At 45.0% G+C, this 18,469-nt stretch overlaps 1 protein-coding gene across 3 annotated transcripts in view; it reads right to left on the bottom strand.

Moving 5' to 3' along the window:
* The window catches only part of LSAMP (limbic system associated membrane protein), a 987,400-nt gene that overhangs the window by 108,741 nt on the left and 860,190 nt on the right, over positions 1 to 18,469 (bottom strand). For all 3 annotated transcript variants that reach the window (XM_063148357.1, XM_063148356.1, XM_063148358.1), the window contains one exon: positions 3,803 to 3,928. In XM_063148357.1, coding sequence (XP_063004427.1) covers positions 3,803 to 3,928 — 126 coding nt within the window. The remainder of the gene's footprint in view (positions 1 to 3,802; positions 3,929 to 18,469) is intronic.

Here is an 18,469-nt window from a genome sequence, read left to right on the forward strand (position 1 = left end):
CTATGGGATATTTGAGGTTATTGCATTCAGTGACAAAAAATAATCTATACCTTTGTGGAGCATGGATTAGGCAGGTTATGAGCTAATATAAAGGAGAATAAAACAACAGGGTACCATCCACTCTTGGTACAAAGAATCTGGGTTTTGTCCCTTTCAAGAGATGAGACTATGGAGTGTTCCCTAGTGAAGTATTCCTAATGCTGGCAACTGCTAATTCACGCAGACTGCATAGCACACCATCAATACTCACCCCCACTCTAACTGAACACATCACAATTTCCTGACAAATCCAGTTCAGATCTTCGGTTTTATGGACTTTGCCATGGCTTACCATCACAAACCAGGGTGGCAAAAGTCAGCAGGTATGGCAGGCTTAACAAGCCTGCAGCTGTGTCCTGAATCACAGGAAAGGGATCAGACTATGTGCAGGGAGGGACCTGCTGGCCTGCTGCTGGAAGGTGCAGATCAGTGATCCCAGAAAAGAGCTCTGCTGGCCGGAGGAGAAGAGCTAATGAAGCTGTTTGTGCTCCCAGACAATGCCTGTTAAATTATCCACAACTACTCAGACCAGGTTGCCAATGTTGGCCTCTCAGGTGAAAAAGGAAAGGGTCTTAGTGATTCTCTCCACCTGCTCTGTCAAAATATAATCTGCCAATCATCTGAAGAGGAATGTAAGAGGAGAGCAAGGACTTGCATCATTCCAAGGAATGTCATTCTTGCTTTCATCAAATTAAAGCTGATCTGTCTTTTGCCATTGAATTATTATTTTTCCTCTTACCTGCCATCCTCCCAGGTGTCAGTGCTACAGTCATCAACCTCAGTCACACTTTAGCTTTCTCACAGGGTTAGGAGAGGTTTTTTTCCTGTGGGCTGCTTGAGGGGATCAGGACTTGAAGTGAGAAAAATGTCTGGTTCAACTGCTCACTGAAGAACCAGAACAGGAAGCAACACAGCAATTTATAAATCAATTTTTTTAGCTTCCCAGATAAGCAGATAACTAAGCTATGATTGCAGCATTTAAATGAACTATCACACACATCCCTACCTTTCCTGCCTAAGTACCAATACTGCCTTCCCTTTGCATTTGTATCTTCTACTTCCCAGCCAACAAGAATTCAACCATTTCTGTGGTTTTAACTCAGGTAATTAGCCAACAAACTCTATTCATTAAGTCAATGAATGAAAGAAACAGCAGACAAAGTTGCTAATGAACTCCTTGAAGAGAGTGCACAAAGAAAAAAGTAATTTGACCCTCTTGCCCCTTGATACGGGTTTAATTCCACTACCTGGCCATTCAAAACCTCCCACACAAGATCAATAACACTCTTTCTTCCAGTTCTGCAGTCACAAGTTTAACCATGAAAAACATTGAAGGAGAGAGATATATTTTAGAAACCTTTACAATGATCTAAAATAGCTCTTTGATGCATAGCAGATGTCTTCAAAACTCGCATAAATGGAGCCAAAATGCCTTGCAGTTCTGGAAAAGGGAGATTCCAAGATAAGACACGTTTCCAACTGCAGCAGCTCTGGAAGGGATTTGGAATTTATATTAATTGTCAACCTCAAGGAAAACATTTAAAAGAAGCCCTTCTGTCTCCCATTTTGAGACAAGTGTCTTACTGGGCTTTATGCTGCTCAAAGACCTGATGTCTGCCTGAAAGCAGTTCCTCTGTATCTGTAAAAGACAGCAGATGGGTTCAGATGGGGAAAAAGAAAGAACCACAATCAGTAACACATGGAGGTGACAGACTGAGGACTGCCTGCCCTTCCTCATAACCTCTAGTTTGTTACACAGGAGGTGCTTGGCAGGCTTCACTGTAGGGAGGAGGACTGAGGAGGGATTGGAAAGAAGTCAGTGAGATGGTGCTGAGGGTTGCTAACAAGGCAACACCTCTGAGACACACAGAATGGGAGAAAAAATGTGAAGGGACATGCTGGAAAACTGAACAGAGCCAAGAAAACTGTACCCACAGTCAGAGTAGGGATGGGATTCTTCAGTTCTGTTGCTAACTAGAGGGTATAGCCAGAGCAAGGATTTGTTCTGTGGAGACTTTTGTAAAAAAGGAGAAAAAAAAAATCATCTGTGTCTGATACAGTGAAATAGGTGGTACAAATGAAAAAAACTCCCACAAAGCAGCAACAGCCAAAATGATGAGTCAGGACAAAAATCTTCTCACTGCTCTGAAGAAAGCATCTCATGTGTACCAGATCTTAGATTTTATGAAGATTTAACGCCCTTAACTCAGTGTTAGGCTGTGCTCACAGAGTAGCTAGGGAGTATCTTTTAGTTGGATACAAGAAAGAGAACTTAAAGACTGATGCAGCGGTAATATGGAAGATTTGATATGAAGTAAACCTTAAGAACAGAAATACCACAGCGAGAAGATTCTATATACATAATTAAAAATGAAAAAAAATAAGTTCTCTTCTCCTATGAATGTAAATGGCACAGTCATACTTAATTTAGAAAAAATCCCAAAAAAACAGAAGAGGAAAGTCAGGTAGTGATGATAATACCACAGATGATTAGTGTTCCCCTAGTCAGCCCTGCTCTCACCTCCTCTTGGCAGGCTTTCCCCATCTTTTTTCTCTTGGTATTGCAAGAAATGGGCCAGAAATACAGACTGCTTATCTAGCTTTCATATACATGAAAGCTCAGGAGAACTTTGGTTTGGCTGAAGACACAAGACAGGAATTTAAGTAACCCCAATCTCAACCACAGGCTCGAAATCCAGGGGCTTCTGGATGTAGCCCTTAGATTAAGCTCTGTTCCAATGTGTCATTCTACCTTTCTCTCTCCAACTTTCTTTCTGCAACACTTTCTGGCTCACTTTTCTCCTCTTTTCTGGCTGCTGAACTGCAGTAGAAAGCTGGACTAACTGTAGCATATGCAGAATGTTTGTTCTCTGCCTCCCTCAAATCCTCTTTAACCCTTTACATATGTAGGAGTATCACAGAAGATCATTCATATGGGGCTAATCAATGCTTTCCCCATGCATTTTAGATAAAAGTATATCTGATCGGAAAAGAAATCAGATAAAGAGTTTTTCTCTCCTCCAAGGACATGATACGGAAGGATAGAAACCTACCTCTTGTTCACATCCTACTGTTAAATCTTTAGGGGTTGAAGGTACCCAAGCTGCTAACCCCCTTTTAGTCTGGCTACTAAAAAGATATCCTTCTCCCAACCTTGCCACATCCTTGAGCATGGAGGGCACAGTCAGATGGCAGAACAAAGATGGTGAGTTCTCCTTTATTCTGTTACCATCCTGCTCTTCACTCACCTTGAAGATCAATTGCCTTCTTTAGTCACCTCAGAAGACACAGGACTTTTGGCTGTCTGCCAAAGTGGAGAGCAGTATGAACTGGGCTACTGTTTGCCTCTCCCTTTTAAAGCAAATCAGTAGGAAGCAAATCCCATGGTTTTCATAAAGAACCTCTTTTATGCAATGTCTCAACAGAAATCCTTTTCCCTCAGTCTAGCACCAGCAGCATTTCATCTCCACCACTGTGCCGTGCAGTACCAGCGGTAGAGATTGGGACAACTAGATGAACATCTAAGCTAAATAGAATTACAGGTCCAATTCTGCAGAGCATCTACTGAAGTAATTTCATTTGTTCACTTGGAAAACCTGATTATTGTGCCTGGGAATTCATACTGCAAAACAAGCTTGAAGTACATTTAAGATTCTTGCCACTTTTCTATAGCTGCCTATATTGCTATTGAAATTTTCTTTGATGCTGGAAGAGAAGGGAACTACTGTACAGATCACAAATCGAATCCAGTTGGATTTCTTACCTGTGGGAGTGAGGTGCCTCCAGGTGATGACAGGCTCAGGACGCCCATTTGCCATGCAAACCAGGGTCACATTGCTGCCCTCATTCACGGTGATGTCCGAGGAGATATTGGAGATCTTTGGTGGAACTGCAAAGACAAAAGAAAGTTTGACCTTGTTATAAGCAGAATTATGGAGGGCAGCTTGCCTAGCCTAATCAATTACCTACCTATTAACCAGAGCCAGCCACAAACTCACCTCACAGGCTGCACCCCTCTCACTACTAGCTGGGTTTCTGAAATTACATCATAGTAGTATGTACTGGTGTGTAGTTTGTATTTCAAGGGTCTACAGCTAGAAACAGCCTGTGCTGCAACTGCAGCTTTGTGTTTGCACAAGTTTGGGGGTCTTCATAAAATGACCTCTCAGAACTTGCCTGCCTACCTCAAGGCTACCTGGAAGGGACCAGCAGGCTCCAAGTATCATCCCAGCTAATTTTTACACTCTGGGGAGCCCCAGATGGAGTTCTGCATCCTCCTGTGGGATGCCGGGCTTCAAGGCACTGACTCAAAGGGTGAACTAGTTATTGGTTTCTGTGACACCTTTCAGCCAAGAAGGATCCCCCATGGGCTACCTGCAGTAGGCAGTCTCTGGATGACTGCACCACCCATGGCAGAGCACCAAAGGCACAGTAGAATCTTTAAGATTCGCAAGATCAGCTATGACTTGGACATTCAAGATCCTTAAAAATTACCAAACTGAGTTTGTGTCATGGTACCAGAGTGACCATGAACTGGGACCTGAACAGGCACTTCCAGGTGTGGAGTGTGCCAGCTGCTGCAGTCTTTCCTCTCTCACACCCATGTCTTGCTTCCGTGCTTCACACCCCATGTCAGGTGGTGAGGGATTTTCACTAAAAAGGAATCCTCTAGTTTGTTTTTTTTTTAATATATTTTCAGCTTCCAAATTTGTGTGTAGCGAGGAATGAAACAACATAATTTTCTGCTTTGCTTACCACAGAGTAAACAGACAACAGCTTCCCCTTCCCCCTGCCTGGCAGGAGTGGCTGATGGTCCTTTTGAAGCAACACTGCCTATAAGCTAGGTGGGGAAAAGGAAATGAAGCCTGAAGAGAGCAACTCACTACTTCCAGCTGTGTTGCTGGATTCACAGGAATGTTGTTTACAACCCACAGCTCATTAGCCCCTCTGTGTAGGCCCCAAACTCACAGACAGCGTTTGAGTATCTATGGCCATGGGACCCCCGTGAAGGAAGGGGACTGTTGAGTAAAGTGAGGCAGACATCTATTTTCCAACAGGCTCACTCAGGCAGGCAAGGAGAGATTGAAGGCAGGGGCACTGGGGAAGGGTTGTCGTGACCTGTGGAGAAGTGACAATGCAGAGGGCAGTGAGGGAGCAGCCAGGGGCAGCACAATGGGGAAGGCTTTTGCATGCCTTGTGAAAGCAGGACAGCTGGGGACCCACCTCAAATGCCTGTGCAACACTGCAAGCATCGTGGTGGAAAACCAGCAGGAATCTGATGTTCACACAGATTCACAGAGGGATGTGTGTGAAAAATCATTGGGATTTTGGAGCTGGGCTGAGACAGCTCAGGACTGGCATGCAACTCAGATACAGGCTTTCTAAGAAAGGCAGGAAAGGAGAGGAATAAAATTGCAAAGCAGTGGCTGGCATGTACCCAGGTCTGGATGGTGAACTAGCTCAGATGTAAGGATCAGAGATATCACAGCATCACTCTTATTCCTTGGTGGTTGTTACCAATTACTTGATTAAGAAGAGGCAATACTGCGTTAGACAGGTAGTATAAGCCTCACAATAACAGTCCCTCTTTAGGGACCAACCACATTGATATTTTCAGGAAGGGAAAAATTTCAAGGCTCAAGCAGTCACACGTGAGAGTCCTTCAGGTTCAGCATGAGTTAGCAGTATGCCCTTGCAGCAAAGATCAAACATCCTGGGTTGTATTAGCAAGAGTATAACCCCCAAGTGGAAGGAACTGTCTAAAACCCTTTACATGGTGCTTATGAGACAGCATCTCAGGCACTAGATCAGTTTGGGGCTCCCCAGAACAAGAAGGCCATAGACACACTGGAGCAAGTCCACTGGAAGGCTCCCAAGATGAGAGAACCTAAGACAGATGGGTCTGTTCAGTCTTGAAGAAGAGAAGGCTGAGGGAGATCTTGTTGCTGTCTAAAAAAGTGAGTGGGAACGTGCAGAAAAGACAGAGGCAGGCTTTTCTCAAAGGTGTGCAGTGAACACTGAAAAGCAGCTAACATGAGCTGCAATTTAGGGAAAATTCTGACTCAAGATAAGGGAAAAGCTTTTACTTTCAAAAAGGGCTCCTCAGAGAGGGGATGGAAACTTATCCCTGGAGATACAGAAAACTCACTTCCTTTCTTTTCCAGTGGATGAGGGGAACATCCTGTTCCATAGAACAGGACAGACCTGCCCATTGTTCCAGCTAGCAAATCTGCAGGCTGGCAGAGCCCTGACAGTTCTGGTGCCAAAACCAAAGTGCTACTCTTACTTACTGAGAACAAAGCAACTTGGAAGGCCACCTCTGACCTGATAGAAGACCAACATGCACAGGAGAGGACAGGGGGGCTTAGTCTGGGAAAGAACATCAGAGGCTGCTATTTCTGGTAAAGTGTGGTCCAGGTGTTCTGTCAGGGGACACAAGGACAGTGACTCTGGAGCACAATTTATCCATGGTGCTCACTGGGTAAGGAGAGCCGAGGAGTAAAACCAGTGGCTATACCACATTTTGGGAATATTATTGCAACCTCAAGGGGTTAACATTTGCATAAGGAAAAAAAAGCCATGCAACAAACCAAGAAGGGCTAAGCTAAAGCAGGACTAGCAGGTGAAGCTGTGGGCTAGTGTGAAGTCCTAGTAGAATGGTGCAATGCCAGCCAAAATGGCTGAGGAAAGAGCAGCAAAAGCCACTACAGGGCAGCAGCAGAGCTCCAGCTGGGACATGTATAAACTGCCGCTCTCCAAAGCCGTCAAGACATTTTACTTCACAGAGGATCAAATAAACTCAGCCAGCACAAGCAGTTTTGACCATGCCTACCGAATGCCCAAGAGGAAGAGCATGTGTCCAGATGGTCATATCTGTCTTGCCACTTTTTCAGATGAGGGTGAAAAGGACATCCAAGACTGAAATCCTGTTAGGAATATAATGGCTGGTTCCTTTCAGCTGGCACCTCAGTCAGAAGGCAAGGAAAGGCTAAGACAAGGGGGAATAGGGCAGAAAATAATTTCCCTCTGAATTTAAAACCTGGCTTGGCTTCATCTGTTTAGAATCCAAGGCCAGTGGACAATAATTTCACTCAGATAAAAAGTCAGAGACTTTTAATTTTCAGGGCATCAAGCCAGCATGTTAAAATGCCAGAACTGTCAGCACCAGCAACAGTTAGCATTGCCTCCTTGGCACTTGTCATTACTTTGCACACACCTTTTTAGGACAACTTTAAAATGAGAAGCTTTGACCTTATTATTTTTCCCCATGTGTGGGTTGTATTATGTTTTCACAGGTCCCAGACAGCTGAAAGAAGGATTGCTGAGAATAAAACCTCCTGGGACCAGAATCTCCTGGGTGTCACAGCCTGCATTTGCCCAGCCAACTCCTATTGACCCTCAAGTGGAAAATTCTTTTGTGACTGGTCTCTCCGAACCATTAGCGGAGGCAAACCCACAAGCTGCAGCCCCACAGCAGGGCAAATACTACAGCTCAACAGCACTTACAGGCATTTTCATAATTTGACTAACAGCTTTTTACTTCAGGGTAAAACGGGCTGCTGCTAGACCCCTCTGGCTCCAAGGACCCCTCTGGTTCCAAGGGAAAGCACTGCCAGGGTCTTAGGTACTGCTGAAAAATATAGGATTGACATATTTTTCTGCTCTTTTAGTGTAAATCATATCAAGTATCCATTACAATGTGCTTGGGATGCCCCTGGTTGGGGTGGGGAGCAGAACCATGAAAGGAAGCACGCTATAGTACCCCACTTCTCCATCCCCAGACAGGGAGGATGCCCTGCCCACAGCAGGGACTGATTCTGGAGAGATGGGAATGAACACTGAGAGGCATGGCTTAAAACTCACATATTTGTTTCTTCTACATTTCACATCTACGGCACAAGGCTGATGCCAGCCCAGCATCTCATCTTCCATGTCACTGACAGCAAATAACAAATCCCAAAGTAACCAGCGGCCATTCTCCATGAGAGAAGCTCACATTGGAAGGGACGGAGAGCTGCAAGGCAGGAGTGAGACAAGGGCAGAGATACTGGGAGGGCAGCAGGGCAGGAGGGGTACAAGGTCAGAGCTGGTGTGGCAGATTTTAAGTCCCAAGAAAGATACAGTGACAGAGCTGGGTAGAACAGGCTTGTGCAGAAACAGCTTGCACTGAGGCTGTTCTAGTTAATTGCCGTCAATCCTTCACTTCATGACAACTGCAACTCACATTAATTTAAATAATAAGAAAGACTGAGACATGAAAAATAGATCATGCTCCCCCAGCACAATCACTGTTGCTCTCCAGATGAAAGCAGGTGATTTGTTTCCACAAAAACACCCTCTATAGCAGTTATTACAGACCAGGGGCTGCATACGCAAGGCAGCAAGGAAACCACAAACAAGCAAACACACAAACATCTGCTGCTGTTATCCTTGCCTTTTATGACCAAAGCCCTTCAGAGCTCAAAACTCCTCCTGAGATATTACCTGGGATGGTGTGGGCGGGCTGGATCAGCGTTCTGATTCAAGGCTGTGGAAGGAGGCAAGGAGCAGTGCTACATCCCTAATGTCAGTAAATGTGTGAGGTTAAGAGACACAAGTTCACATGCAGGAGACAAGCTCATTAGTGCCTTTCCAGGAGTGCATGGGGGATAGCACAAGGCCACCCTTGCTAAAGCACTGCTTCTAGAGATCTTTTCCTGATGTTGTTTATGCTGAACCTGACCTATGCCACAGCTCCCAAACAGTTCAGATCCCTGCCTTTTGATCAGAGAACCTAGACACAGCACAGGCACAAAGTGGCAGGAGTTGGAACCACTGCTTAGCAGAAGTTGTACAAGGGGTACTCACAGGCTGGGGGCACTAGTCCCTGACTCTTGCACTGATGGAACTCTGCTTTCATGGTGCTTCACATGACACCTCAGGGCAGCAGGAGGATGGGTTTGTGAGAAAAGGACAGGAAGCACAGGACTAGGAACTCAAGTCAGGTATGACAACAAAAAATGCAAACAGAGGGAGAGTGGACACCTAGTGAGAAAACTCTGAGCCATGTAAATGCACTCGCATGAAATTCAGTCAAGACTACTTGGACTCTTCCCTCTGGGTAAACAGTGTCCTACACCTAAGAGCCTTGGATGGAGCTTTCCACTGTGGGGCAGCTACTCCCCAGTCTCCAATTCCAAAACTGCTCAACAGTACAGTATTTTGTCAATAAGTCACAAAATCATTAAAAAAATACAGCTCTTATTCCCAGTCTACAGACCTATAATACAGCAAAAGCTACTTAATACCTCCAAGACACAGATGCAAACAGTACTGCAACTGCCTAAGAAAGCCCATAAGCTTCATTTAAGTGGTCTAACTGCTTGTCCGAAAAAGGGCACCTTGGATACAAATGGAAAAATTCTCAATTCCTTCCATATATCCTCATTAGTTGCTTCCTCCAGCCTATTTCCTTCCTCTCTGTAGGCTAGTAGGACCCCCATCTGTTGGATAAAATTAAGAGTCCCACCCACTAATACACAGGAGTGACCAACTCTCAGGGCAAAAAAAAAAGAAAACATCAGGACTTCTCTCCAAAGTCAAAGGAACTTTGCAGCCACTAAAACCCTCCCCAGGTGCCTATCAATTAGCCTTGAGAGTTCTTATTTCCTTGTCCCCAGATCCCAATTAACAGCACTTTATATAAAACGCTAATAAGCCCCAAAGCAGAGGTAGGGGGGATGCTGACCATCATATGGTTCTTCAGTACTTTAGAACAGCCGCCTTGCTCACCACAATTAGGGGTCCTTTCCTGGGGCAATTAATTGACAGCAAATTGGCCTCATTAGTCATTGTTTAGTTAAAGTGTTTAGTGGTGAAAAGAGAACCTGAAGAAGGAGTTGAGCTGCTAAACACAACTAAATGGTTTAATTTCCCTCTTATGCTTGCAGCAGGCTAATCACAGCTCTTTACAGCAGTAACAAGAAACAGCTTGTTGATGCTAAAGTCCGCAAAGGGAGCAAGCTGAGGGCTGGAAAGTAAAATCCAGACACCCTTTGGGATGCTGCATGGTAATGTTTCTGAAGCATTCTACAGAAGAAATGCGACATCAGACCCAAGATGTGTTTTTTACGGTCTGATTCACGCTGCAGCCTCAGCCAGAGGGAGACGAAGCTGTCAGCAGAGCGAGAGGGCAGAGAGGGAAGTTGCTGAACTTCATTAAAGAGAGTGGACTCTGAAAGAGCATTCTGACCTTCTACTCTGCTAGGCTTGTTTCACTCTGCCAATGCCTCACTCAGCATTCAAGCTTCTGTGAAGTAGAGGCAAATGCTGAAGGCTTGGTTTTGTTTTTTAATCCCCTGGGAAACAAAAACCTCTCAAAATACACTACAGAGTTTCCACAAGGTGTAAAAATTCCCTCTTTATGTTGTCTGAAAGGGAGTGCCTCATCACGTGGCCTTTAGGGAAGAGTCTATGACAGCCAGAGCATGGAAGCCACTTTAAAAGATCTGCAGTTCCCAGCCCATAGTGTGCTCCCCCACTGCTCTGCACCGCGGCAGCTATCTCCATCAAGCACCACTGCTCATGCCCAGAGAGGCCGGGCAGAGAGAGGCACAGGGCCTGCTAGCTTGGGCCTGCATCTTGGTGAGCTCCCCCATCAAGCAGCTGGAGCCTCACCCGCTGAGACGCCAGGCAGGAAATTGTTTAAAATCCAGATGGGGACTGTGCATATTGCACTGCCTGGGAGCAGAGAAGCAGACAGGATCCTGTAAATCAAAGCCATGTGCAAAGCTACCCACGAGCTGGGTAGCATGTCACAGCACACCACACTGGAGAGTTAAGAGCTTACAAGCCAAAACATTTTGTCTAAAGGAATGCTCTGCCTCATCCAATAGTGTCTGGACTGTTTTTTCCACATAACATTGCATGGGAAGCCCTTTCAGTACATTCTTTCTTTCTTAGCAGAGAGCAGCACAGTGTGTGAAGGTGTTACACTGTCCCATTCCTGAGCTGTTGAAAAAGACAGCACAGAACTGGGCTCAATTCTTTGCACTCATCATCACTGATTTTACTTTTTATAAACTTGTCTCCACTAAATTTTCAAGAGAGAAATTATTTAGCTTCCACACTGAAAGAAACACAGAAAGGAACATCTTAAATCTCAAGCCAGCCTTGTTTTTCAGTGCACTAAGGTGACAGTATAGGTCAGGGTTAAAAGCAGTCTCACTCCTGTTCATAGCCCAGCACCTCCATTTGAAAACTGGATGCCAGCCTTGCACTGTAAAGCATCTCCAGCTCTGAGCCTAAGCTCCAGCTTTTACCCAGTGCTGATTGTATTTCACCCACACCTGGCTTTTTGGTGTGCCCTCCCCAAGTACAGGTTTACAGAACCCACATTTTGGATCCTGATGCAGTCCAGGAGAGCAGGTTCTCAGTTATCTGCTCAGCATGTAAATGAAAGCACAAAACACAAGCCAGGCATATGCCCAGTATCTGCTTATCACCAGATATGCACCTCTGCATATGAAGTTCTCTGCTACAACCCTTCCCTTTCTTTTCTATTAGCATACTGAATTTATGCCACTCATCGGCAGCTCCTGTCTTTAAAGCACTGCTCTGTGCACTTGCACTTGTTTGCGCTGCTGCAGTTCTTTCTGCTTGTAAAATTGACTTCAAGAGCTTTATGGCCAACCCTCCTAGAGGAGCCTGCTGTGACAACACAGCCTTCCTCACAGGACATGTGTAAACAACAACAGAAGTGCTTGCCATGCTAATCCCCAGGGATTAACTCTTGAAATGCCACCTAATCCCAAACATTTTAAGGACTGCGGATGTACACAGCTTTTGGTCTTTGTTTCAAGTGTGTTTACATGTTCCCTTAAACTGTTCTTTTAAAATCTGGTAAGTATTTACTTATGGGACTGAAACAATAAAAAAAATCTTTCTTTTTGTAGACATAATCAGCCATCCTGGAAGAGAAATCCTGTAAGAAAAGTTGTCCTTAGTGTTCAGGTCCTCCAAAGACATTTCTGAGAATTTTCTTAAGAAGAACCTGTTCACAGGAACATTAAGCATGTTGGATGTATATGGCCCGCAGCTGAGTCCTAAAATGCAGCCTTTCTAGGGCTTGATTCAGAGCCAAGGGAGCTTCTCCTGTGATGTTGTTCACCTCTGGACAAGTCCTTTTACAACAAGAATGGGTGATGGCTTCAAGGAAATGCCTCAGCCAGAAGAGAAATGCTTTATTAGTCAGTTGGGAAGAAAATTCCCAAGATTATGGGTTTTCAACTGAGTCCCATCAGGCCTTGGCTCCTGCCTGCTAACTCCTTCTTTGGGACATAGATTAGGGAGCACTGGCCAGGTATGAGGAGGAAAAAATAACAGAGAAAAGCCTATGTCATTCCAGGGCAAGAGGTACAGGTCGAGAAAAGGTCCTAAAAAGGCAAGTGGGGAAGTAATTTAGTTTCAGCTAATACCCCACTCTGGCTAGAGAAACAGAGCCAAATTTTTTGTTTGTTTGTTTTCAGGTCTTGTGCTGTTGTTTATATTCAGCTCATTAGGGACAGTGTACAACCAACAGAACAACCATCATGAACCACTGATGAACATCCACACAGAGGCCATCTCTCTTCAAGGGCTGTTCTCAGATTCCCTTGACTGCCCATGGTTTATCCCACATCCTCTTTGACAAGCCACAGGGTGATAAATATGGCTCTCAAAGTCTTGTGGATACCACATACCCAAGGATCTGGCTCAGTTTCAACCGAGGCATGTTTGCAGTGACAAGCCTCTCACTCAAATCAAATGCATGTAGTATATGTAGAATATTTTTTATTAGCAGGCTTTCCTTTCTCACACATTGAAGTGAGCAAAATGGAGCAGGACAGCTTGCTGTAACCACCTTTCAAGATAGCTTTCAGGATTCTGGAGGAGCAGAAAGCTACAGCAGCACTTTGGAAATACTGGATTTGCTTTCAGTTAAAAGTATGAAGAACAAAGATAATAATCCCATACTGGCACTTTTACACAGAATCACAGAATGTCTTGGGTTGGAATGGATATTAAACCTAAAATCATCTAGTTCCAACTCCCCTGCTGTGGCCAGGGACATCTTTTACTAGATCAGGTTTCTCAGAGCTTCATCTAACCTGGCCTTGAACATTTCTAGGGATGTGGCATCCACATCTCTCGGCAACCTGTTCCAGTGCCTCACCACTGTCAAAGTGAACAATTTCTTTCTAACACATAATCTAAACCTGACCTCTTTCAGTTTGAAGCCATTTCCCCAACCTGTCACTACATGCTCTTGTCAATATTCTCCTCCATCTTTCTTGTAAGATTCCTTTAGTTACAGGAAGGCACTGAAAATTAGGTCACCTTGAAGCCTTCTGTTCTCCAGGCTGAAGAACAATCACAATTCTCTCAGCCTTTCCTTGTAGAAGAGATGCTCCACCCCTCTAATCACCTTGGTATCCCTCCTCTGGGCTCACTCCAACAGATCCATGCCCTCCCTGTGCTGAGGACTCCAGAGCTGGATGCAGCACTCCTGGTGAGGGTCTCACAGAGCAGAGCAGAGGGGCAGAATCCCCTCTCTCACCCTGCTGGCCACGCTGCTTTGGGTGCAGCCCAATACAATTGGCTTTCTGGGATTGCATTGTCACTATTTCTGTATCCAGAGATGTTGGCCTTTCCCGCCACTCACAGTTATGAAATACCAGCTGTGAGACCTTCATTTGCTAGCCATTGTTGAGCTTGGTGATAGCTGCAGCAGCCTCATTTCTAAAGCCCAGGGTGTTATCATCAGCCATTTGAGAAGGGAAAGCCAAAGAGTTCAAAGCAAAGAATCCCTCCTGCCAGAAATGCTCATCTCTGCAAGTCTGATCCAGCAGAAAAGAAGAAAAAACAAATGCAGTACTCCTGAAGTAAAAGTATCTTTGAACAACATAGGCAGCTGGCTAGAGCTGAGATGTGATTGTGGTGATCTCCTTCCCACAAAGCAACCAAGAGCCAAGTTTTCTGAGAAGGACAGTTTCTGCAGGTGGAGCTTCTCTGCCAAAAGAGATTACACTGTTTTGGTTCAGCCACGTGCGAGAACACCTTGACACCTTGGAATTTTCCCACTGTTTCTCTTTCCAAGCTTTGCTGTGTGGTAAAGATGTGCTGCATACATGCAGACAACCTCAAAGGGAGGGAAGGGATGAATCCCAAGAGCTTTGCTCTGTAAACATATGACATTGAATTGGTGCCATTTCAATTAAAGGAGAATTTCTCCCAGACTGCCAGGAATGAGGCTTATTCTTTGTCTGCAGCTTTACTAGGACACATAAAAACACTGCCTTCTTCCCCCAGAGTGGTTCAAGGCCGCCCTCTTCAAAGTTAATGGTTTGCTGGTCTCTTAGTGTTACAAACTGAGGGAATCACAGAATGGATAAGGTTGGAAGAGGTCACCATGGGTCATTGGTCCAACCTTCCTGCTAAAATATCATCCTAGACTACACTGTCCATTCAGGAGGATGAGGTTATATCCAGAAGGATTGCCAGCACCTTTATGTTTAGTGGGACAACATCTTTACAGACAACTTTTATCTAAGGTTCTGCAAGCAAATACTTGCCACTCCAGAAATCCAGTGCTACTGGCTGCAGAGCAGGAATGAGGTATCTCCCCTGATTTTCAACAAAGAACACAAACAAAAAACTGCATTCACTTCCAACTGCAGTAGGGAATCAAAAACTAAGTCCCATGTAAAACACAAGCCATGTCTCTCTACTGTGACAGCACATCCACATCTGAGCCTCTGTAAAAGCACAGTTTTGAAGGTAAGCAACACTACTAAAAAACTGAAGGAATCACTCAGGTGGTCTGGTACTCCACATTCAGTAATTGTTCTACACACTTGTGCTCCACCTTTGTAAGGCTCAGCTCTCATTCTCACTCTTAGGGAACCAGTGTGTGCAAGATATACGGCATTCCCAGAGACTGGTACCCTACTGGTGTCACAAGAGGTATGATGCCTTACCCATCAACAGCTCCACCAAGTGAGAAGAGAGTAAGAGAAGAATATATGCAAAGCCCCACATGTTCTTTATGAGGAATTAACATGCTGAAAAGTTCCTTGGCAGAACAAAAAGAGCAAATGCAAGACAGACAAAACAGGCTTGATGCTTCACTGCTGGTATAAATGAAAGAGAACACTAAATACTCTTACATGAAAAGAAATGCAAAGAAGGAGAGAATCAGCCCTGTAGTTCATACACCCAAGGTAGAAAGCTGGCTTCTCAAAATACTGTGCAATCTGAACAGGAATAGAAACGTAATCAATAGTTAGGGATACTGATGAATGATAAGGATACACTCATACACTTTCCCTTCTGATGGTCTCATGATATACTGGAGTCTGTAATAATTATTTCCCCAAAGCACAAAGAGTGATAAAAAATACAAAGAAACTTTGCATCAGAACACAATTCTGAAAACTCTGCCAAAGCCTGAAGAACAGCAGAGATATAGCTGAGATGGCATCACACGATGGATCAACCTGCCACTGGATTGGGCGCAGACACTCATGACAAATAGGCACAAGGGATGCAGCACAAATACGGTGTGACACTATATCCTGGGCATATGCTTGATGTATGGAGGATTAAATGCCACACACACACTGTCCTGGCTAGATTGTATCTAGTGCTGACAGATACCTGAGGGATCTGTCTCTTCCTTTATACACTTTGGCAATTGCCATGCCAACAAAGGATTATGGGACTGGGGGGGGGTGAGAAGGAGAGATCATTTGCTACTCTGTTTAAAAGAGACTTTATCCTCTGGGGGGATTTTGTCAAGATGTTGGATTTCTTCTTAAATTATATTTTTACCTGCCTATACACATTTGAGGTTGATGGGCTTCTCTCCTTTCTTCTATCCCTCTAGCACAACACCTCATTCTTCTGGAGTCCCAAAAAACCCTAAAGCAAACTTGGCTTCCGTAAGTTGGTTTGAATACTGCAGCCCTCAGCCCTTGCTTCCATGCAAGCTCAAAGGCAAGAAAACAGCCAACATGCTGTAAAGACCAATTCCTCTCCCTCTGCGGTGAGCCCTCTGATTGACGTCTCCGTTCGTCGAGAGAGACAGACTGTCTTGAGTGTGAGATAGCTAACTATCACCTGGGGAGGCAGTCAGAGGGGGAGGGAGGGAGGCAGGGGGACACAGCCAGACAGACAGAAAGGCAAAGAAAGACAGACAGAAAGGAGAGCTGAGGAGGGGGAAAGAGGAAAGGACTGACAGTGTGGTGCAGATGAGAGAAAGACAGTAGCGCTGATGAATTAAGTTGTCAACTTTGGCATCACCTGTGTACCTTGTCATGCCAATAAATTCATTGAAGCTGAACCTGCACCGTGAGTCAAGAGTGAGAGAGTGCTGATGGAAGGAAGAAATAACAGCCCATTTAAAGACTCAGAGCAATTTATGAGTTACCTCAGGAGGGAAGTAGTGACAATGGGGAAGGAGAGGTGCTTCCCCATCAAGCTGGGCAGGGAAGCTTGTTTTGGATTCAAGCTGTCCATCCAGTCCTGCTGGAGACAATAAAGAGATAGAGACAGAGACTTGGTTCAAGAAAGGGAAAGGCAGTGGAGACGCTTGCTGGGGGTCCAAGGGAAACAGGGCAGGCGCATGCCTTTGCATATGTGCCTCAGGAATTCCCTTGAGGTGCTGAGGGAAGACATTGAGGACAAGAAGCCAGGTACCCCATTGTGAAAGGAGACAAAGAGTGTAGAGCACAGCACCACATCACTGAGGGAATGTGAAGGGAAGAGAAGTAAAGCAGAGCACAGCTCTGGCACAGAGGGGTGGCTGTGCTGGAAAGCCAGGAGGAACACAAAGGCCTCTGCTGACTCTGAAGTTGAAAGCAAGCATGGCACTAAGATGTGAACAGTTTCGACAGGCTGTACCAGGGAAGTACTGCACCAAGGTGCTTTCCTGCACAGCTAAGGAGATTCTTACCAACCTTTTTAAGGATTCCATGTATGTCTTCAAAGAGGAGCTCACAGGCTCCTTCCAGTCCCTCAGAACTCCAGCGAAGTCTGCTGCATGTGACTGAGGAATAGGAAAACCAATGGTACAGTGCCCTCACCCATTACATTTTTCTCCTCCTGCAACTACAGCTTCCCAAAGTGAGCAGTATCTGATCCAATTATTTGAGAAATGCATCTGTGTCTTTACCCCTTTCCTTTGTTTCATCCAACTCACCATTTCCCACACAGGAGCTTTTGCAAACTTTGTGCTCACAGATGATGGTCAGCTCCTAACAAAAACTCTGATCAGGGACTACAAGTTGCAGAGGCTGATTTCCAAAGCAACCTGAGACTCCCTGTGACCTCCTTTGTAGCCATCCAAAGATGTTTACATTCATGTGACAAGATGTGTTCACTGACCCTTGCAATGAGCTGATCTCAACTAAGCGCCAGGCATAGCACCAGGAAAGAGAAGGACACCACCTGCTCTGAGATTCATTCCTCCCATGGCCTCTGCTGCTGTGTGCTCCACTGATGCCCCAAGCTTGCATAGAGGGGAGGGAAGGAAGGAGAAAGAAAAACACCTAGATTTGTACCTCAGGAAGAAGTATTGGTGGTATTTTCTTCAATCAGGGAGAAATTCCGACTCAGCCACACAAGTAGAAAAGCTAGTCTTTCCAGCCTGAGTGAAGCACTGAAGATTTACAATTGTTCAGGGTATTTGGGAAATCTGGATAGGAGTGTGTGTGCACATGCATAGCATTTCACAAATCCATGCAGAGGAAATAACGCATATGGCATAAAACTAACTTATGTGGATATCTGTGTGCATACATATAAAAACATAAACATGCTTAGAATGTATATATGTTTATAGTTAGATACATACTGATAAATACACATATACAAATACTGCCATTTGCTCCTGAAAGCCCCAGCCTCTTTGAGAGCTCATGTTTGGCTGCTGTTTTGCAAGCAGCCAGGCAGCCACGACACAGCTGTCCGGACTGGGGTCCCCTGAGCTGTGCGGTGGAGCTCTGCTGGCTGCGTTCAATTTGACATCAAATGAGAGCAGGGATCTCGCTGAGCCAAGCTCCGTTCTGATCTGACTGGTGCCCAGATCAGCTCAGCTGTAGTGCCCTCAGGCTGTGGCATTGTATTAAAGTTGAGGGCAGCTTTAATCTGCTTCACCATTTGCACAGTGGAAGCTGTGCTTGGCCTACTGGGAAATTACGAGCATGTCCCTCATTCCAGTAAAGTGGACAGTTTGTTTCCAGGAGTTGTGATCTTTGTGTTTGTGTAACTTAGTTTAAATGATCTAAGTTGGTGGCTTCCAACCATTCTCATTGTGAGGGCGCCTAGCAATTTCCTGGGGAAGGTACATGTGCCGTACAGGGAATGTAACTCTCCTAACAATAGGTTTGGTTTTCATGAAGTTCACAGACTT

This window comes from Melospiza melodia, chromosome 2, assembly GCF_035770615.1.
Source record: "Melospiza melodia melodia isolate bMelMel2 chromosome 2, bMelMel2.pri, whole genome shotgun sequence".
Taxonomy (NCBI): Eukaryota; Metazoa; Chordata; class Aves; order Passeriformes; family Passerellidae; genus Melospiza; species Melospiza melodia.